Source organism: Mesoplodon densirostris, chromosome 18 (genome assembly GCF_025265405.1).
Source record: "Mesoplodon densirostris isolate mMesDen1 chromosome 18, mMesDen1 primary haplotype, whole genome shotgun sequence".
Classification (NCBI taxonomy): domain Eukaryota; kingdom Metazoa; phylum Chordata; class Mammalia; order Artiodactyla; family Ziphiidae; genus Mesoplodon; species Mesoplodon densirostris.
Genome location: NC_082678.1, coordinates 5,641,030 through 5,667,951, shown reverse-complemented (window position 1 = coordinate 5,667,951; position 26,922 = coordinate 5,641,030). Strand labels below are relative to the sequence as shown.

At 37.6% G+C, this 26,922-nt stretch overlaps 1 protein-coding gene across 1 annotated transcript; it reads left to right on the top strand.

Annotated features, from left to right (window-relative positions):
• Positions 1–611: 611 nt before the first annotated feature.
• TOP2A (DNA topoisomerase II alpha) lies at positions 612–26,922 on the top strand. The gene is made up of 35 exons (XM_060080799.1): positions 612–769; positions 1,630–1,785; positions 2,002–2,092; positions 2,507–2,570; positions 3,954–4,099; positions 4,294–4,391; positions 4,657–4,869; positions 5,213–5,386; positions 5,575–5,676; positions 5,786–5,923; positions 7,279–7,417; positions 8,674–8,831; positions 9,133–9,258; positions 9,904–10,014; positions 10,182–10,287; positions 10,379–10,488; positions 10,738–10,830; positions 11,239–11,353; positions 11,444–11,565; positions 12,845–12,993; positions 14,750–14,981; positions 15,174–15,308; positions 15,433–15,633; positions 15,812–16,007; positions 17,924–18,015; positions 18,119–18,283; positions 18,408–18,491; positions 19,248–19,430; positions 19,752–19,842; positions 23,301–23,453; positions 23,695–23,818; positions 23,938–23,981; positions 24,394–24,534; positions 24,976–25,175; positions 25,821–26,922. The coding sequence occupies exons 1-35, from the start codon at positions 749–751 to the stop codon at positions 25,947–25,949; spliced, it is 4,602 nt and encodes a 1,533-aa protein (XP_059936782.1). The 5' UTR covers positions 612–748; the 3' UTR covers positions 25,950–26,922.

Here is a 26,922-nt window from a genome sequence, read left to right as displayed (position 1 = left end):
AGCAATGAAGAGCCAACGCAGCCAAATAAATAAATAAATAAATTTGGGGGGTGGGGGGACGGAGTTTGAGGCAGACGCCAGAGCCTGTTCGCTGAACTGAACCAAATCACGGGGTGTCTGTCCAGAAAGCCGGCTCTCAGTTTCCTCAGGAAACGGAGCTAGGACTCCCGTTCTTCTCGCTTAAAAAAAAAAAAAAAAAAAAAAAAAAAACACCTCAGGATGGAGAACGGTTTTTAGATTTCAGTGGTCTGAAAGACGTTAGCAGCTCCTGAGGTATACATACCCTCTCCTTTCCTCTTTTTACCCCAGCTCGGACCTCAGAAAACCCCCTCCCACTTCCACAGCGCATCTCCTCAGAGTTACACACGGAGAACAAGCTAGCCCCCATCATTGGCTAGATTCCCTGTCCGTCTCTCCGCTACCATTCCGAGTGGTGCCTTTCGAATGTCCTCTAGTCCCGCTTCCCTTGTCTAATTGGTTCATTCGAACGGGCTCCCGGCCAGCTCAGTCATTCATTGGTGAATATAAAACGCCAGCTCTGATTGGTTTTTCGAATCGGTGCCAGTGAGAGCGCCTCAGGGATTGGCTTACCTGGTTTGGGCGGGCTAGCGGAACGTTCAAACCGGAGTGGCAGCGCTCTCCTAACCGCCGAACGTCTGTGGAGAAGCGGCTCGCTCCGTGATTGTCTCAAAGGTTGCGCCGGCTTAGTCGCTTGCTTGGGTTCTCGAGCACCTTCACGACCGTCACCATGGAGATGTCTCCACTGCAGGTACGGCTCGCGGAAGGGTCGCGTCGCGGGGCCTCAACGTGGCCCGGCATCCCTTCGGCTGCCTGTGAGAGAGGGAGGCGCCTGGGCTGTGGTCCGGCAGAGGCTGACTGGGCGCCGGTGTTCCGCGTCGATCCGGGTCCCCTGGGCTCGGCGTGATCGCGAAGCTGCTGAAACCCCTCTCTCGTGCTAATAGTGAAGTATTATCGGCTAACCTGGCTTCTAAGGTGTGCCGTTGTGTTTTACTGTGTCTAGGAATTCACTTAGTCCTGGAGTAGATCGGTGGGATCATGGTCCGCGTGGGGCTTTAAGCGGCACAGACAGATGCTCTCCTCTTCTACCTGGGCTGAAAATGGGATTGAACGCCCCTGAGCTTGGAAAGCGCAGAGCAAGGCACAGGGTTCCCACTGTGCAGCCGGCAGCCCCGAGGTGCTCAAAATACATCCCTCCTGTGTTCAAAACCTTAACGTGCCCAGAGGATGGGATCCATAGCCTCCCAGACTGCTGCTGCTGCTGCTGAATTAGAATCTGTTATTTGCCTGGGACCTAGTAGGCACTCAGTAACTATGTGTGGAGTAGGTGAAAGAAGGGGGTGTATGCTATTGATGGCGTCTAACACGTAAAAGTATGTCCATACACTTGGCAAAATAACGTGTCAATTTAAAGGACACCTGGGAACCTGGCTGCAATCGCTTAAACTGCCGTGTTTGTACAAAACGATGTCGACTCCACTGATAACTACTAAAAGGTTGTGGTTTGTTACAGTGTGTGTAAGCGGCTCGCTCTGATAGGTGTTTTGTTCATGGTTTCTGATAAACCTGTGACTCAAAATACCTTCTCTTCAATTTTTTAAAAATTGCCAGCCTGTAAATGACAATATGCAAGTCAACAAAACGAAGAAACATGAAGATGCTAAGAAAAGACTGTCTATTGAAAGAATCTATCAAAAGAAGACACAACTGGAACATATTCTGCTCCGCCCAGACACCTACATCGGCTCCGTGGAATCAGTGACCCAGGTAAAACCAAGCTCATTAAATGCAGCGACTAAGTCGCTAAAATGTGTACTTTTCCAGGTTAATTGTCTGTACTTCATGTACTTGGAGTGTCACTGGAACTGGCCTAATCTATCATGTCTATTGTCCTGCTAATCCAGAAGACTTTACAGTCATCCTGATGGTACAATAGAATAAATATATGGTCAAAGTAACCATATTTCTTTGCCTTATTTCCAGCAAATGTGGGTTTACGACGAAGATACTGGCATTAACTATAGGGAAGTCACTTTTGTTCCTGGTTTGTACAAAATCTTTGATGAGATTCTAGGTGAGTGTATTCTCTCTTTTTTTTTTAAACATCTTTATTGGAATATAATTGCTTAACAATGTTGTGTTAGTTTCTGCTGTATAACAAAGTGAATCAGCTATATGCAGGTGAGTATATTCTTTAATACAAAGATCCACTGGTCAGATCCTTCCTAAGAAGTATCATTCCTGGCAAACCCTCTGTAGCCAGAAATCCTATCCTTTCAAACAACAGGTGGCAAAAGGTGAAGCAGTCTACTGGGATCTAGGAAGTTGACTTCTTTCCTAGAAACAGGCCTATGAATAAAAATTGCTAAATGAATACCTCATTAATGTTATTCCTGTGCTGCTTGAGATTTTTTTCTTTTTATGTCTTAGAGTTAAAGGATGTTTTTTCAAATAATTTTTTACCAATATGTATTTTATCTTCTTTCAGTCAATGCTGCAGACAACAAACAAAGGGACCCAAAAATGTCTTGTATTAGAGTCACAATTGACCCGTAAGTCTCTTGCTTAGTCTTTTGTTTTTTATAGCTCATTGTTACTGTTAGTTGCATTTACTTTGATTTATAGTAAAGTTGGCTTTTTCTTAAATGGGAGTTTGCAAAAGTGCAGAAAGGTAGAAGGCTAAAATGAACAATCTATGATACCTACAATCTAGATCCAACAGTTATCAACACTTTGCCATATTTGCTCCATCTATATTTTTTCTGAATCATTTCAAAATAAATTACAGACATTATGACACTTCATCCCTAAATATTTTAGTAAGCATCTCCACTAACTACTCTAAGTATTCTGGAGTCTATAGCTGTAACTTTTTCTCATGATGCTATTCAAATAGTAAACCAGCAGGTGGTGATAGAGCATAATTTGATCTAACATTTCTGCATATAAATGTCCCCCTTTGTGGGTAGTCAGGGTGTTGCTTCCCCTTGTTATTAACCTGATGAGTTATAACATAAACTATACTTTAGGCTCTTTTTGGGAAATGTGTTAATGATGTACTCAAATGCTCCTAAGCACTTGATATCATAGTCTTTTAAAAAATGTTAAGCTACCCTGGTGGCGCAGTGGTTGAGAGTCCGCCTGCCGATGCAGGGGACACGGGTTCGTGCCCCGGCCTGGGAAGATTCCACATGCCGCGGAGCGGCTGGGCCCGTGAGCCATGGCCGCTGAGCCTGCGTGTCAGGAGCCTGTGCTCCGCAACGGAAGAGGCCACAACAGCGAGAGGCCTGCGAACAGCCAAAAAAAAAAAAAAAAAAAAAAGTTAAGCTAGATTTAATTAGTCTTCTGTGTAGATAATACTCAGTACTATTTGCAATAAGAACCACAGTTTGTTTCCGGTTATAAATAAAATATATTATCTTCTGAGAATTAAAATAACTAAGAGATAAGTAAGTCCAAATAAATTTTTAGCATTTCATTGGCGAGCAGGGAAGTTTACAATTAATAATGCCCTTTCATATTTGTTTTGCAATGTACTTTGTTGGGTGGGAAAGCTAAGGGTGCTGGGACAGTACAGATGATCCCCTTAAAAGTGATTTAATAATATTGTTTCCAAATTTTGTCCTTTTCTTTCCATTGGGCATAAATCATTTCCCTTTGTTTATCCTAACATTTTAAAATTTCCTATTTTTTCAATATTATCAGTGTCTGCCCAGGTGTTGGAAAAGGACTGATTTTTTTTTTCTTTTGGCTCCTATTTCAGGAGTGTTAGGAACTAAGCATGCTGAAGTTCAAAAGGTATATATGAAAAAGAGTCAAAGACATTGAGACTTGTGAGCTCATGTATTTTAGAGATAATATTTAAATATTAAAAAATATTAAGCACTAGTTTAACATCTGTTTTATAAAAAAAAATTTCACTCTTCTTTTCTTAGGGAGAATAATTTAATTAGTATATGGAATAATGGAAAAGGTATTCCTGTTGTTGAACACAAAGTTGAGAAGATGTATGTCCCAGCTCTCATCTTTGGACAGCTCCTAACTTCTAGTAACTATGATGATGAAGAAAAGAAAGTAACGGGTAGAGTATTGAGGAAAATAAAAAACATATTTGTTGCTGAAAAAAAAATACATCTTTTAAATGACTGTCTGTGGCATAAAGGTTAAAAGAATGGAAATAAATCTCTGTAATTGAATAACATGGCCAGTGATTAAGAAGCAAAGCTGTTAATGAGATAAGAACAATTAAATAATGTTTTACATTTATTTGCCCAGGTGGTCGAAATGGCTATGGAGCCAAATTGTGTAACATATTCAGTACCAAATTTACTGTGGAAACAGCCAGTAGAGAATACAAGAAAATGTTCAAACAGGCAAGTAAATAGGTATCTTGTGCCTTGATTATAAATTGTACTATAGCAATTTATATTGGTATTAATGGTTTAACATAATTTATAAGCTATTACATCATGGGAAGTTATTCATAAACATATTGGGGGGTTGGGGGGTTTTTTGGCTTTTGTTTGTTTGGGAGGGTTTTTTAGGACTTGTAAATTTGCAAGTCTAAACAACTAACTAAACAATTTCTAATTTGTGAGATTACTTGAATTTTTCTCTCTCCTCTATTTATTTCCATAGACATGGATGGATAACATGGGGAGAGCTGGTGAGATGGAACTCAAGCCCTTTAGTGCAGAAGATTATACATGTATTACCTTCCACCCTGATTTGTCTAAGTTTAAAATGCAAAGCCTAGACAAAGATATTGTTGCACTGATGGTTAGAAGAGCATATGATATTGCTGGATCCACTAAAGATGTCAAGGTCTTTCTCAATGGAAATAAGCTTCCAGTAAGTACTTTCCTGGGTGTGGGCAAGGAGGGACTATTGTGATCATTGTTAAAGGCAATGCTGATTTTTTTTTCCATCCCATATATTTTTCTTAACCACTTCTCAAATATGTTCCTGTAAAGAAAACATCATGCTACATTTTTTAAAATCAGTTAGCCCATTTTAAGTTCACTAAAGTCTTTCTCAAAGAATCTCGTAAATAAATCCTTTTGTGTCTTTTAATGACCATCTTCTTATGCCCATCAGTGAACACCATTTCATTCGTTTTGAAAAACCTTTACAATCTACTTTTTACTTTACTTTAAATAAATTTTTAATACTATTATTTTAAATTCCTGTTTAGATAAAAGGATTCCGTAGCTATGTAGATATGTATCTGAAGGATAAGGTAGATGAAACTGGCAATCCACTGAAAATTATCCATGAACAAGTAAACCCCAGGTGGGAAGTGTGTTTAACAATGAGTGAAAAAGGCTTTCAGCAAATCAGCTTTGTCAACAGCATTGCTACTTCCAAGGTAATTTTATTTTTGAATTATTAATCATGATTTACCTTTACATATAAGGATTATTGTTTTAAATATGTAAAATGAACTTGAATATTTGGCTACCTTGGCATAAAGGAAGCTAAATTAGATTTTTTTAATGTTTTATTATTATAATTTTGAGGGTAATGAATTTACAGTTTGGTATTTTTCCTCATTAGGGTGGCAGACATGTTGATTATGTAGCTGATCAGATTGTGACTAAACTTGTTGATGTTGTGAAGAAAAAGAACAAGGGTGGTGTTGCAGTAAAAGCACATCAGGTATGATACTTTAACACAGTGTTCTTTTTCTAAAGTCAAGAAAGAAGAGAAAGGCTATAAATAAAGCATGAGTAAGTTTTTAGTGATTTATTATCAACCTTTACTGCAGGTAAAAAATCACATGTGGATTTTTGTGAATGCCTTAATTGAAAACCCAACCTTCGACTCCCAGACAAAAGAGAACATGACTTTACAAGTCAAGAGCTTTGGATCAACATGCCAATTGACTGAAAAATTCATCAAAGCTGTGAGTACTTGGAGGGAAATAAAAAATAGAAGCACCTTCCTTTATTTTCCATTGCCCTTCTCAGCCCTGCAGAAATAAAGCTTCCTCCCACATGTCTTCTCACTCTGAAAAGGAAATAAAAGAACAACTCTTACCTCTTACCAGGTCTTACCAAGCCCTTAATTACCATCTATACACCATCTATATTTACCCATTACATGTCACCAATTTAGATCACTTCTGAATTTAACCCATCTAACTACTTACCAAGCATTGAATGCCTAAAGTTGCTCTCAGTGGACACATCCAAAACTGAATTAGTTCTCTCCGTACTAACTGATCGCCATACGAGGAACTCCCCCACCCCCAGAAAACAAAACTACTTCCTGTTTTAGTCAAAGGCCCCAACTAACCACTAGGTTGCATAAATCTAGATCCAAGTTCCTTAATTTGGCCTGCAAGACCCTGCCATTTCCAACCTCATCTCAGTACCACTTTTCCTACGTTATCTAAGCTTCACTTCTACTGGCTTTAAATTACTCAAAAGCAGAGTACTCTTCCCCTCCTTAGAGCTTTTTCACATTTCTGGCGGAGGATTACTCTGCCTGAAATGCTTTACACTTGGCTATATTTTAAGTCTTTTTATTTATTTATTTATTTATTTAGGCTGTACTGGGTCTTAGTTGTGGCACGTGGGATCTTCATTGTGGTATGCGGGATCTTTAGTTGCAGCATGCAGAATCTTTAGTTGCAGCATGCGGACTTCTTAGGTGCGGCATGCAGACTCCAGATGCAGCATGTATGCAGGATCTAGTTCCCTGACCAGAGATCGAACCCAAGGTCCCTGCATTGGGAGCACAGAGTCTTACCCACTGGACCAAAGGGAAGTCCCCAACTACTTTAGGTCTTAAATGTCATTTCCTCAGGAAAGCCTTTACTTTCTACTTCTTTCCCTAAGTTTGTTCCCATATAACACTGGACATACATTACTATATGTAACATGCTTTTCACTTATCTGTAACACCCGCCACACTTGTAATTTCTCATTTTATTTCTGTCTTCCTTGTTGTAAACTAAACTCCTTGAGGGCAAGGACCATGTCTAATTTGTTTTAACCAATAGATCTCCACATGCAGCTCAGTGCCTGGCACAATATAAGTATGTAGTCAGTAAATATTTATTGAATGAATGAACCCAAAGGAACCAGCTCCCTCAGTAGTGGTAACCTGAGGCAGGAAGATGTGCCACCCTCTATCCAGACATTACTTTTCTACCTCTTTTCATTTTTGAATTCTTTTTATTTTTGTGTGAGCTCATTTGTACTCTAGATTTCTGACAGAACTCTTCTTCCCTAACATGAATCCTCTCATTTTCAGGCAACTGGCTGTGGTATTGTAGAAAGCGTACTAAATTGGGTGAAATTTAAGGCCCAAGTCCAGTTAAACAAGAAGTGTTCAGCTGTAAAACATAATAGAATCAAAGGAATTCCCAAACTTGATGATGCCAATGATGCAGGTACACATTTAATAATGTTTCCAAACTTTAAATCTTGTAGTTCAGTTATTTGTTTTATTCATTAACATCATACTGTAGATATTTTTCCCTTGACACTTAATATTCAATGGAATATTTATACTTTGTTAAAAAATCAACCAGTTCCCTGTTATTGAACACTTGGGTCATTTCCATTTTTAGCTGTTAAAAATAGTGTTGAGATGATTATTTGGGAGTATAAAACAAGAATGTTTATACAGTAATCTATTACCTAATGTAGAGGAGAAAGTCTTCTCAACCTTCTTAGGTCCCTGGCTATCTCTGAAAATTAAACTGACAAAGACAGATTAATAGGAAAAAAGCATGAGAATTTATTTAATATGGTTTTTTGTGACACCAGAAAATTGTAAGGAAATGCAGACCCAAAGAAATGGTTAAACCTAAGTGGTTTTATGCTAGCTTTTTTTTTTTTTTTTTTTTTTTTTTTTTTTTTTTTGCGGTACGCGGGCCTCTCACTGTTGTGGCCTCTCCCGTTGCGGAGCCCAGGCTCTGGACGCGCAAGCTCAGCGGCCATGGCCCACGGCCCAGCCGCTCCGCGGCATGCGGGATCCTCCTGGACCGGGGCACGAACCCGTGTCCCCTGCATCGGCAGGCGGACTCTCAACCACTGCGCCACCAGGGAAGCCCCTTATGCTAGCTTTGATGAAGAATGGAAAGTTGTGGAAAGATATGATAGGACAATGATTATGAGCTAAGTATAGTAAACTTGGGGAAACTTAGCAAGGCCTTTTCATTCAGATTCTTCTTGGTGACACTCAATCTTGGATTAGAATATTCCTTTCCTCCAGGTATAAAGAGGGCATCTCCTCATGAGGGTCTTACGACATGCTTCAGGGGCGAAGTTTAACAGGGAGGTCAGAGAGATATTTCTGCTTCTACCATTTTCTCAAAACTCCCTCAGCTTAAGATATTCAGTATGCCAAGGTGCCATATTTGGGGGTAGCATGTCTTAAACCTCATCACCAACAAATATATTAAATGTAATATGATTAAATGAATGTTTAGCAACAGTATAATTGTCATGAGAAATTAGTCTAAGAAACTAAGACTTTATTAACTTACAAACTTAAGCTAAACTATGTGTACAATTACTTAGCTCCATTTGACTCCTCAGCCAACTTGTTATGAATTGTAAATTATTTGTGTTTTATCACATGTCTGAGTTAAGTATATTTGAGGTTGAACTAAATATGCTAATATTAATTTGTTTATTTTAGGAGGCCGAAACTCCACTGAGTGTACACTTATCCTGACAGAGGGAGACTCAGCTAAAACTTTGGCTGTTTCAGGCCTTGGTGTGGTTGGGAGAGACAAGTACGGGGTCTTCCCTCTTAGAGGAAAAATGCTTAATGTTCGAGAAGCTTCTCATAAACAGGTAGAATATATAAAAACTATCTTCAGAATCTAAATCTAGTTTTATAATGCAGGACTTCATGCTTGTATTTCATTCCTTTATTGGGCATTTTGAAATATATCTTGGATATTTTTTTGTTACTTTAGGAAATTGGGTACACTGTAGCATATCTTAACAGATCTTTCTGACTTACTGAAGTATAGGCTAATAACTCAAAATACTGGAGTTCAAGAAAACCCAAGCAACATATACTGTTGTAATTCTTTGTTCTTTTAAAGTTTATAAACAAAATAGTACTTTTTTGGCTATACATCCATTTCAGATAATGGAAAATGCTGAAATTAACAGTATAATCAAGATTGTGGGTCTTCAGTACAAGAAAAACTATGAAGATGAAGATTCATTGAAGACTCTGCGTTATGGGAAGATAATGATTATGACAGATCAGGTCAGATTTGTTATCAAATATTTTAAATTTTTAAATTTTATTTATTTATTTATTTTTGGCTGTGTTGAGTCTTCGTTGCTGTGCGCTGGCTTTCTCTTAGTTGCAGCAAGCAGGGGCTATTCTTCATTGCAGTGCACAGGCTTCTCATTGCGTTGGCTTCTCTTGTTGCGGAGCACGGGCTCTAGGCACGCGGGCTTCAGTAGTTGCGGCACACGGGCTCAGTAGTTGTGGCGCACGGGCTTAGTTGCTCCACGGCATGTGGGATCTTCCGGAACTAGGGCTCAAACCCGTGTCCCCCGCATTGGCAGGCAGATGCTTAACCACCGTACCACCAGGGAAGCCCGATAGCAAATATTTTAGATTGTTAACCTAAATTAAACACATCTTATTGTTGCATTGCTTTTCTGCCATGAAAGGAAATTACTTAACTTGGAGCTTTGTTCATTATTTTTAATCCACATCTAATAAGATATATTATGTTTGTAATTTATGTATATTACATATATAAGTTAAGTGAGTCTGAATTTGAATAGCCTTTTTTTTAATCCCCATAGAAAAAAATTTGAGAAATTACCAGTAAGTCAATCATAATCTTTTTAGTTTCTAAACAATTCTTTTGTGTTTTGGCTTTTCAAATATTTCTAGGACCAAGATGGTTCCCATATCAAAGGCTTGCTGATTAATTTTATCCATCATAACTGGCCCTCTCTTCTGCGACATCGTTTTCTGGAGGAATTTATCACTCCCATTGTAAAGGTATACTAATTTCTAAGATACCATAATGGATTTTTTTTTTTTTTCATAATGGATATTTTAAAGCCCTACTCCTCAACCCTGGATACACATATAACTCCAGTGATGCATGATGATATGCAGGGGACTCAGAAGTGTGGAAAGCCACAGCAATGTGTTTTTTCCCTCAGGTGTCTAAAAACAAGCAAGAAATGGCATTCTATAGCCTTCCTGAGTTTGAAGAATGGAAGAGTTCTACGCCAAATCATAAAAAATGGAAAGTCAAGTATTACAAAGGTTTGTAATGAAACTCACATAGAACTTCTCATTTTGTTATATACCATTGTACAATATTATATGGAGTAACTTGGTGTTCTTGGTTTTGTAGGTTTGGGCACCAGCACATCAAAAGAAGCTAAAGAGTACTTTGCAGATATGAAAAGACATCGTATCCAATTCAAATATTCAGGTCCTGAAGATGATGCTGCAATCAGCCTGGTGAGTTTGAGTGTATTTCATACATACCTTCTAGTTCTAGAAATCAATGCTTCAACTAGTCAATTGAAACATTTAAATTTTTAATAAAATGTTTTATAAAATAGATTGTTTTTAGTAAGCATATCCCAAAGAAAGGAGCCAGATATTTTAGAAACTGAGTTTTTGTTGTTTATTTGTTAATTTTTTATAGAAGAAATATTTTGGAACCTATTAGTGCCAGTGACATCTTTTTCATCTTCTAATTTGTAGGCCTTTAGCAAAAAACAGATAGATGATCGAAAGGAATGGTTAACTCATTTCATGGAAGATAGAAGGCAACGAAAGTTACTTGGCCTTCCTGAGGTAAAAAAATGTTAAATATATCCCATAAAATGTACTATTTATTACCTTTAGAATTGACATTATAGCAAATTAAAGTTACTGAATAATAAGTACCTCAGTTAAAAAGTTAACGGATAACTATTTATAAATATCCTTATTCTTATTTAGACTGCTGCATAAATGTATTGGACCTGAAAGAAACTACAGAGTCAATGCACTTTTTTCCTGATTGTGCAGCAATTAAATTCGTTTTGTCTTTAAAACATATAAAATACTTCATAATTCTTTGCTTTTGAGGGACTTAACAATTATCATAGAAGTGATAATGCTAACATGTGTCTTTGTTTTATTTTTGTATTAAGCATTGTTAAGACCAGTGATATTTTTTATTTTAAACTAGATCATGTAATACTCTCTTTGGTTCCTCAGGATTACTTATATGGGCAAACTACCACATATCTGACATACAATGACTTCATAAACAAGGAACTTATCCTGTTCTCAAATTCTGATAATGAGAGGTCTATCCCATCTATGGTGGATGGTGAGTTCTATTTTTATCATAAGATGGAAATCAATGCCCAGAAATGGTTAATTTGAGGATATTAATATTTGCACTTCTTTCATTTTAAAGGTTTGAAACCAGGTCAGAGAAAGGTTTTGTTTACATGTTTCAAACGGAATGACAAGCGAGAGGTGAAGGTTGCCCAGTTAGCTGGGTCAGTAGCTGAGATGTCCTCTTATCATCATGGTGAGGTAAACACATAATCTATAATGTTTCCAGAAAGCATTGTAGCAGAAATATCTGCAAAGCCATTCTCCAAACAGTTGATGAAAGTATAAGCTATACATCCATAGTAGAGAACAATGTGGTGAAATATATCAAACTATAAAATTGCTTATTTTTTGACCTAACAAAGCTATTTATAAAAATAATGTTCCTGTAAGGATACTATAATAGATCAAAAGATATGCAAGGATCTATGTTCAAAGAGATTTAGTGATGTTCGCTACAACTTTGTTGTGCCAAAATTTAGACATGGAAAGTGTCCATCACTTGGAAAATTATTATAAATTATGACACATCTATGCATGGAATCAGTGATATAACAAGTAAATCTATATGTACTAACATTGGAGAATGTCCATGTTCTATTGTCAGGTGAGGGAAAAGAAAAAAGGCAGAATAATACTTAAAGGAAGGATATACTCCAAATTGTTAACTTTGGTTATCGCTGGGAATTGGAAAGGGCAACATTCCAATTTTTCATCTATGTCTAAATTGTTTGACTTTATATCAATACAAACATACACCTGTTCATTTTTTATTTTGTAATTGAAATTGCTTTTTTTGCATTTATTATGTAAAACAGTTTTAAAGAATTAGATTGCCTATAAGTTTCTAGAACTTTAAAGGTAATGATTGTCTTGCTTGTTGCTTCAATCAAAATATAGCAGGTACTCAATAAGTGTTCACATAATAAACATTTGTTGAATGCTTAGCATGTACCAAGTATACAAAGATAAATCATACATGTTCTCTACCATTAAGGTATAATCACAGTTTAACCAGAGGATTCTCTCTCTCTCTCTCTCTCTATCTCTCTCTCTCTCTCTCTCTCTCTCTCTCTCTCTCTCTCTCTCCCCCTCTCCCTCCCCCGCTCTCTCTCTCTCACATACACACACACACACACACACACCTTTAGAATAGAGTGATACATGCTAGAATAGAAATGAGCAAAGTGTTTAACACAAAGGAGGAAATATTTCATTCTGCTGAGGGTGAATAGAGGAGCTATACCTTCAAGGTTGAGTAGGACTTGATAGAAATTACTGGAAGGCAAGATCCCTGAACTTGGAGCCAGAATTCTTAGGTTTAAGGTACTACTTCTGCCATGTATTTATCTGGGAAAAGCCAATAAATATCTACACTTCATAAAACCTTACAGGATTATAGTGAAACACACTCATAACAAACATGTTATTATTGAGAGACTACAGATTAGACTAATGAATCTTTTCCCCCCACCCACAGATGTCACTAATGATGACCATTATCAATTTGGCTCAGAACTTTGTGGGTAGCAATAATCTGAACCTCTTGCAGCCCATTGGTCAGTTTGGTACCAGGCTGCATGGTGGCAAGGATTCTGCTAGTCCTCGATACATCTTCACAATGCTCAGGTGGGTATGCTTCCGATTTTTTGTGAATTGCCTTTTCCAATTTTGAAGTATTGTGAGATTTAGTTGACCAAAAATAGAAAAATCCAGTTAATCGGAAAATAGATTTTTGATGCAGATGCTTGGATTATTAATTGTTTAAAACTAGCTCTTTAAAGTTTAACTATGCTACTCTTTGCAATGAGTAGAAAGTCAAAATTCTATTTCAGCTTGATAGCTTAGCCTTTGTATCCCTTAGAAGTACTGTTTCCTTGCCAAACTATAAATGTTTTTACTCCCATTTCTTTTATTTTCTTCTCTTTCTCCATATAGAGCTGTGGTTCTCAACCAGGGTAGATTTTACCCTTCAGGGGTCATGTGGCAATGTCTGGAGACATTTTTGATTGTCATGACTAGGGAGCCATGCCACTGGCATCTAGTGAGCAGAGGCCAGGGATATTGCTAAACACTCTGTAATGCACAGGGTGGCACCCCAACGGCAAAGAACAAAGATGGCAGTAGTGCCGAGGTTGGGAAACCCTGTAGAGTTTGAGCCAGAGTAAAGAAGAACTTGATTCTTCTTAAATACCACAAGTTGAAATTTTACTTCCTTTACAAGTCTATGGAAAGTACATTATGAGTGGTCAGTTTTCACCTGTCATCTTATTCAACTTTTCAACAGCATAGGGTACGGTAATCACTCCATCCTTGAAAGTCTTCTTTCATTATTTGTCCTCCAAGACACCAGACTGTTGGTTCTCCTCCCTATTAGTCTTCACTGGGTCCTTCTCATCTTCCCAACCTCCAAGTACTGGCCTGCCCTAGGGCTCCTTCATCAGACCTCTTTCCACTAACTATACTGCCTTCCCATCCATGGATGGTACCTCGTACATCCAGTCTCATAGCTCTAGCCCTACCCTCTAAATTTCATGTCCCCTCTCAACATTTACCACCTGGATGTCTAATAAGTATCTCAAACGTAAGTTCAAAACCATATCCTTAGTCCCTGTCTCAGTAAATGGAAAGCCATCCTTCTAATTCTCAGGCTCAAAATTTGGAGTTACCTTTGACTCCTTTTTTCCACACTTGATCCCTGTGGGCTCCACATTGGAAAAATACTAAGCCACCCCATTCATTATATTCATACAGACTATTATAGTTTACCATTCTTCTTTCTTTTGGCAGCCAATTGATTTTTTTAAATAGGTTACTCTGGTTCAGAACCTTCCAACTTCTTCATTCAGAGAAAAACTAAAGCCCTGTTTTAGCAAACCAGACCCTATATGATATGTGCTCCCACTCCCCATGTCTTTTGATTCCATCTCCTACTATCTCTGCTTCAAACACACCTGGCCTCTTTGCCTATAGTCAATCATGCCTTCAGGGCCTCTGACTTACTGGTCCCTCTGCTTGCAGTACTCTTTCTCTCAGTTTCTCCTCTACTCAAATGTTATCCTATCAGAAAGTGCTTACCATTCCTTAGCATCCCCTCAGTCAATCTTAGCTACTTTATTTTTCTATTTAGCATTTACCGTACCGCCTGACAAAACACCTGTACTAGAATATCTCCCTGTACTGAGTTCCTTGAAGACTGAGACTTTGTATCTGCAGTGCCTGGCATGTAGAAAGTACTCAATAAATAATATTGGTAAATGAATATTAGTCAGCAAGTAAAGCCCAAGTAATTTTCATGTATATATCTGAGATAACATATGTTCTTTCCATGAAAGTTGTGTCAAAGCCAATATTTTTCTAAAATAACATTCTTTGTTTTCTTTAGCCCTTTGGCTCGGTTGTTATTTCCACCAAAAGATGATCACACGTTAAAGTTTTTATATGATGACAACCAACGTGTTGAGCCTGAATGGTACATTCCTATTATACCCATGGTGCTGGTAAATGGCGCTGAAGGAATTGGTACTGGGTGGTCCTGCAAAATCCCCAACTTTGATGTTCGTGAAGTTGTGAATAACATCAGACGTTTGATGGATGGAGAAGAACCTTTGCCAATGGTAACTATTCTGTGGTACTAGGAACCTTATTAGTTTTCCTCTGGTTTCAATTCAGCAGATGATGTGGTTAAAGAGGACACAAATAGAAATTTTATTTCATGTTTAATGTTAGTTAGATTTATTGTTTAATACTGTTGGGATTTGTTTTAGTATCACATTTAGAAAATATTCTTTTTTAAAATACTAATTTAGCTTCCAAGTTACAAGAACTTCAAGGGTACTATTGAAGAGCTGGCTTCAAATCAATATGTGATTAGTGGTGAAGTGGCTATTCTTAATTCTACAACCATTGAAATCTCAGAGCTTCCCATCAGAACATGGACCCAGGTAAGTAATTATGGATTTCTTTTTTGATTTTTGTGATCAGGGAAACATTTTTTATACTGATGTTTGTTGAATATTCAGGAGCCTATGTTTGAGAAACTTACAAAAGGATTATTTCTTTCTTTAGACATATAAAGAACAGGTTCTAGAACCCATGTTGAATGGCACTGAGAAGACACCCCCTCTGATAACAGATTATAGGGAATACCACACAGACACCACTGTGAAGTTTGTTGTGAAGATGACTGAAGAAAAACTGGCAGAGACAGAGAGAGTTGGGCTACACAAAGTCTTCAAACTCCAAACTAGTCTCACATGCAACTCTATGGTATGTCTTGTTTCATGAGAAATTTGTATGTATCCATTTATATTAAAGATTAATATCAATTTTAAAAGGATATCTTAGGCTACTTTTACAGTTTCAAAGAATAAAGTCATTTCTCTAAAACCATTAAAGTTTAGCCAATTTATCTGTTGTTGACTCCAATCTTGTTTTTCTTTTCTAGGTGCTTTTTGACCATGTAGGCTGTTTAAAGAAATATGACACAGTGTTGGATATTCTAAGAGACTTCTTTGAACTCAGGCTTAAATATTATGGATTAAGAAAAGAATGGCTTCTAGGAATGCTTGGCGCTGAATCTGCTAAACTGAATAATCAGGCTCGCTTTATCTTAGAGAAAATAGATGGCAAAATAATCATTGGTATGTTTTTGGAATAATAACTTCCTGTACTAAAATTACTATCGTGCCTCACTTCCTTTAAACATTTTTGGTGAGAGGGATGATGGGGAGGGCGGGCAAAATCCGTTTATTTCCACTGGTTACACGTACAAGTATTTCTTTCAAATACCTAAATAAGCATTTATAGTTTAAAAGAGATAGCTTTTCCTAGATTGAGCATCGTGAGAAATCAAGATTTAGTTAACATTTAGACAGGAAGAGAACAGAGAGCTAGAAGAGGTCCCTGTGTAAACTGATAAAGAGCAGAGATAAGTTTGATAGAAAAACAAAAAAAGGAAGGAGGATTTTAAGTGGCTTATATTATAAGTAAATGGTATACTCAAGACTGAAAGTCATGTCTAAGGGAATTTTTTTAAGACATTCTAGAAGCAACGAAATCAGAGTTTAAGTAACCAGGAAGAAAACAGTTTTGACTAAAGCTGGAAGGTTAAAAGAAATGGCTCAGCTCTGGCCAGAGTAAACTAGAAAAGCCAGGTAACTGTGGGTTGTAGTAGCAAGTCCCAAAACATGACAACACAAGTTACCAGTGATCACAGGATCATTTTCCGATGGTACATGAAAATGTTTAACTTAGTAGTTACATGTTCATTTTCATGGATATTTTAAAATACAATAACAATGGCATATCAGTTCCCTAATTTCACGGATATTATTGCTTAAGACAAAGCTAAAATAAGTAATATTGGATATGACTCAAAGAAAAATAAAAAGTAAAGATAGTATTTAGTTGACTGGAATTTAGGAAATACTAGAGGCTATATCCAGTCTTCTTGAGGAGTAAATATAGAGGGCCTAAAAGTGTGACCTATATCAAGTTAATTGATGAAAGGTGGTACTCGAAACCTCACTATTATAGCTAGTAACTCTCAGTGTCCCTCAAAGTCTAACTAATTGACTGCAGTAAACATTGGGAGAGGGGTGTTATAGAAAAAAGGGAACAAATGCATTATAGGGGATTATAATCAAGAGAAATCAATGTCTGAATGGGTGGCACTAAAAATGTGCCCACTCGGGTGTTGAAATTAAAAGGCCAGAGAGGAGACTCCCCTGGTGGCACAGTGGTTAAGAATCCTCCTGCCAATGCAGGGGACATGGTTTCAAGCCCTGGTCCAGGAAGATCCCACATGCCACGGAGCAACTAAGCCCGTGCACCACAACTACTGAGCCTGTGCTCTAGAGCTTGCAAGCCACAACTACTGAGCCTGCGTGCCACAACTACTGAAGCCCACGTGCCTAGAGCCCGTGCTCCACAACAAGAGAAGCCACCGCAATGGGAAGCCCGCGCACCGCAACGAAGAGTAGCCCTGGGGCTTCCCTGGTGGCGCAGTGGTTGAGAGTCCGCCTGGCGATGCAGGGGACACAGGTTCGTGGAGCGGCTGGGCCTGAGCCATGGCCGCTGAGCCTGCGCGTCCAGAGCCTGTGCTCCGCAACGGGAGAGGCCACAACAGTGAGAGACCCGCGTACCGCAAAAAAAAAAAAGAGTAGCCCCGGCTCACCACAACTAGAGAAAGCCCGTGAGCAGCAGTGAAGACCCAACACAGCCAAAAATAAATAAATAAATAAATAAATTAAAAAATAAAAGACCAGGGAATATAATTGAGGTCAATATTTATCAGAAATAAAGGTTTTGATTGTCTTCTGTTATTTAAGTTATGATTAAGTCACTACCTCATATATGATTTGACTGCCCCCTTGTGGTAATTTACATTTGTCAGTGGTTTAGGGAGCAGACTTGACTATCCACCAGGATGTACAAATTTATGCAAGAAGACAGTTTAATCTCCAGTTTTAATCTTTTCACTTAATATGGTAAAACCTTATCCCTTACCTAAAATATTGCTCAAAACTACTATCTCTGTTCACATTTGTTTAAACAGAAAACAAGCCTAAGAAAGAATTAATTAAAGTTCTGATTCAAAGAGGTTATGATTCGGATCCTGTGAAGGCTTGGAAAGAAGCCCAGCAAAAGGTAATTTCTTGGTTAGCATTTTCCGTATTGTTAAAGTCTATGTGTAGTCTAATGTCTATGTTTGACATTTCCTATTAAAGCTACATTTTAATTTCTCCTTTAGGTTCCAGATGAAGAAGAAAATGAAGAGAGTGACAATGAAAAGGAAACTGAAAAGAGTGACTCTGTAACAGATTCTGGACCAACCTTCAACTACCTTCTTGATATGCCTCTTTGGTATCTAACCAAGGAAAAGAAAGATGAACTGTGCAGACTAAGAAATGAAAAAGTGAGTTGTGGATGGATAGTACCTGTTGCTTGGTTGTATTCTAATGGTGAAAGTAAATTGTGTGCTTTGGGAAAATGCTGTGTCTGCACATAAATTAACTTAATTTTCTGACTATCTTATGAAGGAGCAAGAGCTAGAAACATTAAAGAGAAAGAGTCCATCAGATTTGTGGAAAGAAGACTTGGCTGCTTTTATTGAAGAGCTGGAGGTGTGTAGTTTATAATGCCTGTGTTAGAATTTTTATTAATGAAATAATGTATTCTAGCAATGTACCTCTTTGTCAAGAAATTTCACAATTGGCAATAGAAAGCATATAGGAGGCATGGAGACACATTACAAGATAACACAAAATAACAGATTGTTAGAAACTAGTTAGAATAAAGTAAATGGTGCCAAGAAACATAATACCTAAAAGTTTTTGGACAAAGAGGGGAAAGGGCAGGAGTTGATTTTTGACCTATTGGAACTGAGAAGATAAAGAGAATTCAAACGTGGAAGAAAACCAGCCCAGTCCCTCAAGTAAACCTGAAAGGGCAAAAACAGTTTCCTTCAGGGCTAGCTAATCAGTAGTTTCAGGAGATCCTGTTACCAAAATTGCTAGTGTGGTTTGTTCTCCAGTATTATCTTAACATAAGAAAAAGTATTTCATAAATTAAGATAAAAGGCCTAACATGTAGATTTATAATATTGTACTTCAGTTTGGATGTCCAACTTGTAATCAGTTGATTGGATAAATGTACATTACTGGAATCACATCCTTTCTTATTTCTTAATTGAGTTTATAAAGTGTGCCTTAATGTTGGTGGTATACTTGATAGAACAGCTTATCACAAATTTATGTTAAGATGTAACAAATTGAAATCAGTTTAACCGTTGCCTTTTATTCTGTCCCTATAAAGTGGCATCGAGGCTGTAATGTCTTTGTTAGCTTATAAACTTGCTTTCTTATATCAACCTTTTTTAGGCTGTTGAAGCAAAGGAGAAACAAGATGAACAAATAGGACTTCCTGGGAAAGGTGGGAAAGCAAAGGGGAAAAAAACACAAAAGGCAGAAGTTTTGCCTTCTCCATGTGGACGAAGAGTCATCCCCCAAGTGACCATAGAGATGAAAGCAGAGGCAGAAAAGAAAATTAAAAAAAAAATTAAGGTAATACTCTTGAAAGCATTATACATAAAACACTTTAAATATTTTTCCACTTAAAATTGAACTAGTCATAAAACTTCTAGTCCCGTAGTCAGGAATTTGTCAACTAATCATAACTTTCCTTTCTTATGAGCCTGATTTTTTTAATGTTTAAGTATCTTGAAAAAGTCATACCCATACCCTTCTTTATTCAGAGCTCTTAGCCAAAATACAAAGAAAAAAAAAATCACTCTTTGACCAGACGTATATTTGTATATTTGACCTTATACTATTCCAAATAATAAATGAGCAGAACTTAACCATTTTTGTCTTGCTATCTTTTAGAATGAAAATACTGAAGGAAGCCCTCAGGAGAATGGTATGGAAATAGAAGGCCTAAAACAGAGATTAGAAAAGAAGCAGAAAAGAGAACCAGGTATTAAAACATTTTAAGGAAAATCATATAGAGTTGAGACTAAATTATGTTCATTACCTAGTACGTTCCATATAGACGTTCAAGAGTTCTTATTGAGGTACATGAAGAAGGGCTATGTCTGAAGTATACTTGAACTTCCCTAACATTGTCCTTGGGATCTGATTTATTTTAGAAGAGATCATTCTGTAATGAAATACTTTGTTGGGATCTAAAGAAAATGTTCAGTTTATTAGATTTCACTTTCTAGCCAGTTATGAGGTTTTAATATATGTAATATATTCGTATGTAAAGCTTCTTGAGGACAGTCACCATATCTTAGTCATGTTGTTTTATCCCTAGAGTTCAACACCATGCCTGGGATATACTTAACACTCACTCAGTAAATTAAATAGAAGTAACAATTCTGTTAACCATTTGATTATGCCTTTACTGAATATCAACTTTTTTCTAACTTCTTCATTGAGATATTCACATACCAAATTCACTTATTTAAAGTGTACCATTCAGTGGTTTTAGTATACTCAGTTTTAGAACAGTTTCTTGTCCTGGAAAGAAACACTGTACCCAATTAGTGGTCAGCCCCCCATTTTCTCCCAACTCCCCCTCCTTCTAAGCAACCACCAATTTACTTTCTGTGTCTAGATTTGCCTATTCTGGACATTTCATATGAATGGAATCATATAATATGTTCTTCTGTGGCTGGCTTCTTCACTTAGCATAATGTTTTCAAGGATAATCCATGTAGTAACATGTATCAATACTTCATTCTATTTTGTTGCCAAATAGTTTTTCATTGTATGAATATACCACATTATATTTATTTGTTCATCAACTGCTAGATATTTGGATTGTTTCCACTTTGGGGCTTTTATATTTCTTTGGCAAAATGTCTATTCAGATCCTTTGCCCATTTTTTAATTGGGTTATTTATCTTTTTATTGTTGAGTTACTTGTAAGAGTTCTTTATATTCCAGATGCCAGACCATTATCAGATATATGATTCTCAAATACTTTTTGCCAGCCTGTGGATTATCTTTTCATTTTCTTGATGGTGTCCTTTGAAGCACAAGTTTTTAATTTTGATGCAGTCTAATTTATCTTTTTTTTTTTCTTTTGTTGCTCACGTTTTTGGTGTCATATCTAATCTTTTGCCAAATCCAAGGTCATTAAGATTTACCCCTAGGGTATTCCCTGGCAGTCTAGTGGTTAGGACTCCATGCTTTCATTGCTATGGGCCCGCGTTCAATCCTAGTTGGGGAACTAAGATCCCACAAGCTGTGAGGCATGGCGAAAAAGAAGAAAAGATTTACCCCTTGTTTTCTTCTGAGAGTTTTTAGTTTTAGCTCTTACATTTAGGTAATTTTGAATTAAGTCGTATATGGCATAAGGAAAGAAAAGATTTACCCCTTATTTTCTTCTAAGAGTTTTTAGTTTTAGCTCTTACATTTAGGTAATTTTGAATTAAGTTGTATATGGCATAAGAAAGGGGTCCAACTTCATTCTTTTGCATGTGGATATCCAGTTGACCCAGCACCATATATTGAAAAACCTTCTTTCCTGTTGAATTGTCTTCACCCTTGCCAAAAATCTATTGACCATAAATATTAAGGTTTATTTATGGATTCTTAACTCTATTCCATTGATTGATGTATATGTCTATCCTTCAGTATCTACTTTTGATAGATAACGTTCAGTTCTGTGGGGAATACAAAGATGAATAAAACAAATGGAAACATCTTAGTATTAAAAAGAAGTAATAAAAGTATGTTGTGTGTGCTGTGTTGTGCAAAAATTATATATTGGCCTTATAATGCAGCACATATTTAACTTTAAACCTACCTAACAATCAATTAGCATATAAACCAGTGAATCAATAAATATTTTGAACATTCACGTTTCCCATCACTATCTCAAATCTTGTGAGGTCACAAGAAGTGGGGAAGCATGGCACTTACCCTCAAGAGGTTTATCAGGAAAGAAAGGTAAAGCAGTACATACTAGCCATTGTAGGGATTTAGAGAAAGGTGAGATCAGTGTGGGTACATGTAGATTGTAGAGGCTTTGTGAAAGAGGTAAAACTTGGGTTAGAGTCTTAAAGATTGGGTAAGATTTAGGTATTCTAGACTGGGAGAAGGCAAATGGACATATAATATGCATGGGACAATGAGAAGGCCCCTTAACAGAGTGGAAAATAGTAGAAAATAGTTAAACCAGATTATGGAGAGTTAGAAAACCAGGTTGTTGGAGGAGGGTGGATAAGATTAGATTCAACTAGGAGATATGAAATAGGTAGGTGTATGAAGAAAGGACTAAGTCAGGTCAGTAAGGAGTCTGTCCTTATCTTTGGGCCTAGATGAGGGAAATAAATAGCAAAGGATTGGTATGAGAGACATTTGAGGAAAAGAATTAACAAGACTTAGTGACTTTAAACCTCCTTAACTCAGCCATTAAATGCTCTTCAAGGTTTGGGCCTAGCCATTCTGTTCCCTTTGAGTTGTTTCCCTTGCCTTGACTTCAGCAGTAACCTTCTGTTGATCTTGCATCTCTTCTTGTGCCTTTCCCATCTCCACACTACAGTCTAAGAGAACTCTTTATTTATTTATTTATTTTTTTTTTTTTTTTCGGTACGCGGGCCTCTCACTGTTGTGGCCTCTCCCGTTGTGGAGCACAGGCTCCGGGCGCGCAGGCTCAGCAGCCATGGCTCACTGGCCCAGCCGCTCCACGGCATGTGGGATCTTCCCGGACCGGGGCACGAACCCGCATCCCCTGCATCGGCAGGCAGACTCTCAACCACTGCGCCACCAGGGAAGCCCCTGAGAGAACTCTTTAAAATGCAAATCTGGTCATATTGGTTCCCTGTTTAAAACAAAATCCTTAACAAGACCAGCCACTCTCTTGGGACTTCCCCAGTGGTCCAGTAGTTAGACTCCACCTTCCAATGCAGGCGGCGCAGGTTTGATCCCTGGTCGGTCGGAGAACTAAGGTCCCACATGCCACGGGGTGCAGCCAAAGATTTTTTTAAGAAGACCAGCCACTCTCCCTCTGACTTCTGTTTTCCAGCCATAATGGATTTCTTTCAGTTTCCTAAGTGCACTATGTTTTCTCACAGGGCTTTGTACATGTTATTTCCTAAACTGGAATGTTTTGTCATCCACCTCCCTTCAACTAGTTAACTCAAGCATCTCTTTCTTGCAAAAGCCTCTTATTTATATACATATGCATACATACTACATGCCCTATGTAAACATATATACCATGTGGGATTATTATTATATATGGGATCAGATAACCAAACTATAAGCTCCACAGAAAGGGGGACTATGTCCTTTTCTGTCCACCATTCTATTCCCAGTACTGGCACAGAGTTTCAATAAATATTTGAAGGATGGATGGATGATAGATGGAGAAAAGTGAGTCAAAGAATATGTAAACATGGTTAATTCCTATCTCCCTTCCAGGTACCAAGACAAAGAAACAAACTACATTGCCATTTAAACCAGTCAAGAAAGCCAAAAAGAGAAACCCCTGGTCTGATTCGGAATCAGATATGAGCAGTAACGAAAGTAATTTTGATGTCCCTCCCCGAGAAAAAGAGCCACGGAGAGCAGCAAGTAAGGAAGAGTGAAGAACATGCTGCATGTTCTGAAAGATTTGAATGGGCAATCTATTTCAAGGCACATAATCCCAGAAATTGTTATATCTTAGAGCAGTAATTACATTTTGGAGAAACTAAAACATCTTTTAGAAGATTAAACTGAAGCTTATATCTTCAGGAAATGTTATATTAATCTGTGGATTAAATATTTCTCCTATTATCCTCTTTGATCCTTTGTATATGTATATTTTTAACAGCAAAAACCAAATTCACAATGGATTTGGATTCAGATGAAGATTTCTCAGATTCTGATGAAAACACTCAAGATGAAGATTTTGTCCCATCAAATGCTAGTCCACCTAGGACCAAAACTTCCCCAAAGTAAGTATCCTCTCTAATAGGGATTTTATCATGGTTGTTTTAATAGTTGATGATATATTCTTTGTGGTTTGACACATTTAGAATTGGTCATCAGGATTTTTTTATTATTATTATTCTAGACATACTAACAAAGAACTGAAGCCAGAGAAAAGTGCCACATCAGGTATGTTAAGTACAAATAGTGAGATGTCTGCTTTACTAGAGCACTCAGGTCCACCCAGCTTCTAACCCGGCCTACATTATCCAAGTCCTGTCTTTGAAAGTAAATGTGGGCTCTTGTTAGCATTACATTGATATTGTTCATTAGGTTTAGTTTTGCACATAAATAGGTTCTACATTTAATATACTAAAAGTAATCATTTGCTTGCCAGGTACTATGCTAGGTGCTAGAGGTACAAAAAAATACTGTTTGCTCATGAAGAACTCAGAAAAAGAACAGAGTTATAAAAGTGTGTTTGAAATATTCCAGGAAAGTCACAGACTTTGTGTTTAAATAGACATTCAGAGCAGGGACAAAAGCAGTAAACAGACTTTCAGGTATTGCTTATATGTACTATTTTCCTTTCCATTTGAAGTAACGGACCTTAACGCTGATGATGCCAAGGATAATGTACCGCCTCCTCCAAGCTCTCCTACTGCTGATTTCCCAGCTGTAACTAAAACCATAAACCCTGTTCCTAAAAAGAATGTGACAGTGAAGAAGACGGCAGCAAAAAGTGAGCCTCCATCTTTGAGATGTGGGTTAATATTGGGATTAACTACTGGCTGCCACAAGTCAGCTTCAATGTTTTATTCCCCAAATTTACTGTAGATATTGAAATTAAGCCTTTACCAAATGAAAACAAATCTTTAGATCTTCATAATCAAAATTGCTAGTTAAAAGGTTTAAAAATAGCATGTTTCTCAAAATGCCAGGTGTTAGCTCATTTCTATGACAGGGATGGGAGTTAGAAACAGTTGCAAATGTTTAACATGAAGCATATACCTACAAAAAAATCATATGCTTAAGAATACTTTGATTCTCTAATGCATTTCATCTCTGTTAGGTTGTCTTTTCCTATGTTAAATATAAGCAGTCAACAGGTTGCTAAAGAAGGTTCACTGTGGGAACAATTCAGCTAAGAGTGGCCCTGACAAACTCCTGTGTTCACTTGCAGGTCAGCCTTCCACCTCTACTACAGGGGCCAAAAAAAGGGCTGCACCGAAAGGAACCAAAAAGTATCCAGACTTGGATTCTGATGTCTCTAAAAAGCCTAATCCCCCCAAAACCAAGAGTCAGCGCAAAAGGAAGCCGTCCACTTCTGACGATTCCGACTCTAATTTTGAGGAAATGATGTCTAAGGCAGTCGCAAGCAAGGTATTTACCCTAGCCAGGCCTTTTGCTGTAGGTAGTTTGAAGCACATAACCAAGCTTTGCTCCTAATAATTTGGCACATTTCTAAGGAACTAAATTTAAATCCCATAGTCCGTTAGCTTTTTACCCTATGTAGTTTAGTTGTAAAAAAAGTTAAATATGCCACTAATTAGTCAGTGAGAGAGTTGCCTTCAGTCTATTTCTTTCCTTTTTTTTTAAATTTATTTATTTATTTTTGGCTGCTTTGGGTCTTCATTGCTGCACGTGGGCTTTCTCTAGTTGCCGCAAGCAGGGTCTACTCTTCATTGTAGTGTGCAGGCTTCTCATTGTGGTTCTCTTTTGGAGCACGGGCTCTAGGCATGCAGGCTTCAGTAGTCGTGGCTTGCAGGCTCTAGAGCGTAGGCTCAGTAGTTGCGGTGCATGGACTTTGTTGCTCTGCGGCAAGTGGGATCTTCCCAGACCAGGGCTCAAACCTGTGTCCGCTGCATTGGCAGGCAGATTCCCTGTGCCACCAGGGAAGTCCCAGTTTCTTACTACTCATTAGAAGGTGGAAAACTCCTTGAGTTGTAGTCTGTTGATATATTTTTTGCATCGAAATTCTGCTGTCAGGTTGACATTGTACAAACTACTTGGGCTCTTCTCTTTTAGAAACCCAAGGAGGATAGTGATGACTTCCATCTGGACTTAGACTCAGCTGTGGCTTCTCGGGCAAAATCTGGACGGACAAAGAAACCTATAAAGTACCTCGAAGAATCAGATGAAGATGATCTGTTTTAAAATGTGAGGTGATTATTTTAAGTAATTGTCTTATTGAGCCCAAGACTGGTTTTAAAGTTACGTGAATCTCTGTTTCCTCCCCTCTGAATTTAGTTTGGGGAAGGTAGTTTTAATTCCGAACCATCAAAATAAAGTAGAGCCCAAGTGTCCCTTATCTTTATATAATACTGTCTAAGTAGTGACCATCTCATGGGATTGTTTTTTTCTCTGCTTTATATATGTACTGAGTCTGTTTTCCTTTGCCTTTTAAATCTGATTTTAGGTTCTTCTGGGCTCTAGAGAGTTGCGTGGTCACTTCAGCATAATGTAGTTTGACCACTCATTAAGCTAAAATTGGAGCACTTTGACATAAAAGTTTCTACTCTGTCTACTTTCTGTAAATATGAGAAACAGCATGATTAATTTCTGTTTTATCTTAGTTTCATAGATAATTTTCCATCAGATAGAACTTTATGTAGTTCCAGTACCAAATACTCCTCGCTCAGCCTTTTATGTGCTGAATTTTTAAGCAGTGAAAAATTGTTCATATTCTTCATATCTTTTTGAATAAGCTGAAGAAAAACACCGTGGCTGTGTCTATATAACCTCAACACAGTCAATCGGATGAAGAAAATTAGACCCTAAGTTGAGATTATCTCAACGCTTGACTTGTCCCCTCTGGCTGCCTGTGAGTCTGAATCTCCCAAGGAACAAATTTCTAGGAGGCACTAGATTGCAGAAGAGTCAGGGACAGCATTCTCTCAAAGATCTTATATATTGTATTGATGCCATACTCAGCAGCGAGCTGTTACATCCAGTTTGAGGAAATCTCCATAATCTTCAACTTGTAAACTTTTTAAGACCTTCCTGCATTCGTTATATGTGTGTAAGTTGAGTGGTGTTATCCATGTTTTTTGTAAATATTTACTATGTTTTTCTATTTAGCTTAATTCCAACAATTTTATGCTTTAATAAAATGTTGTAGACATTACAA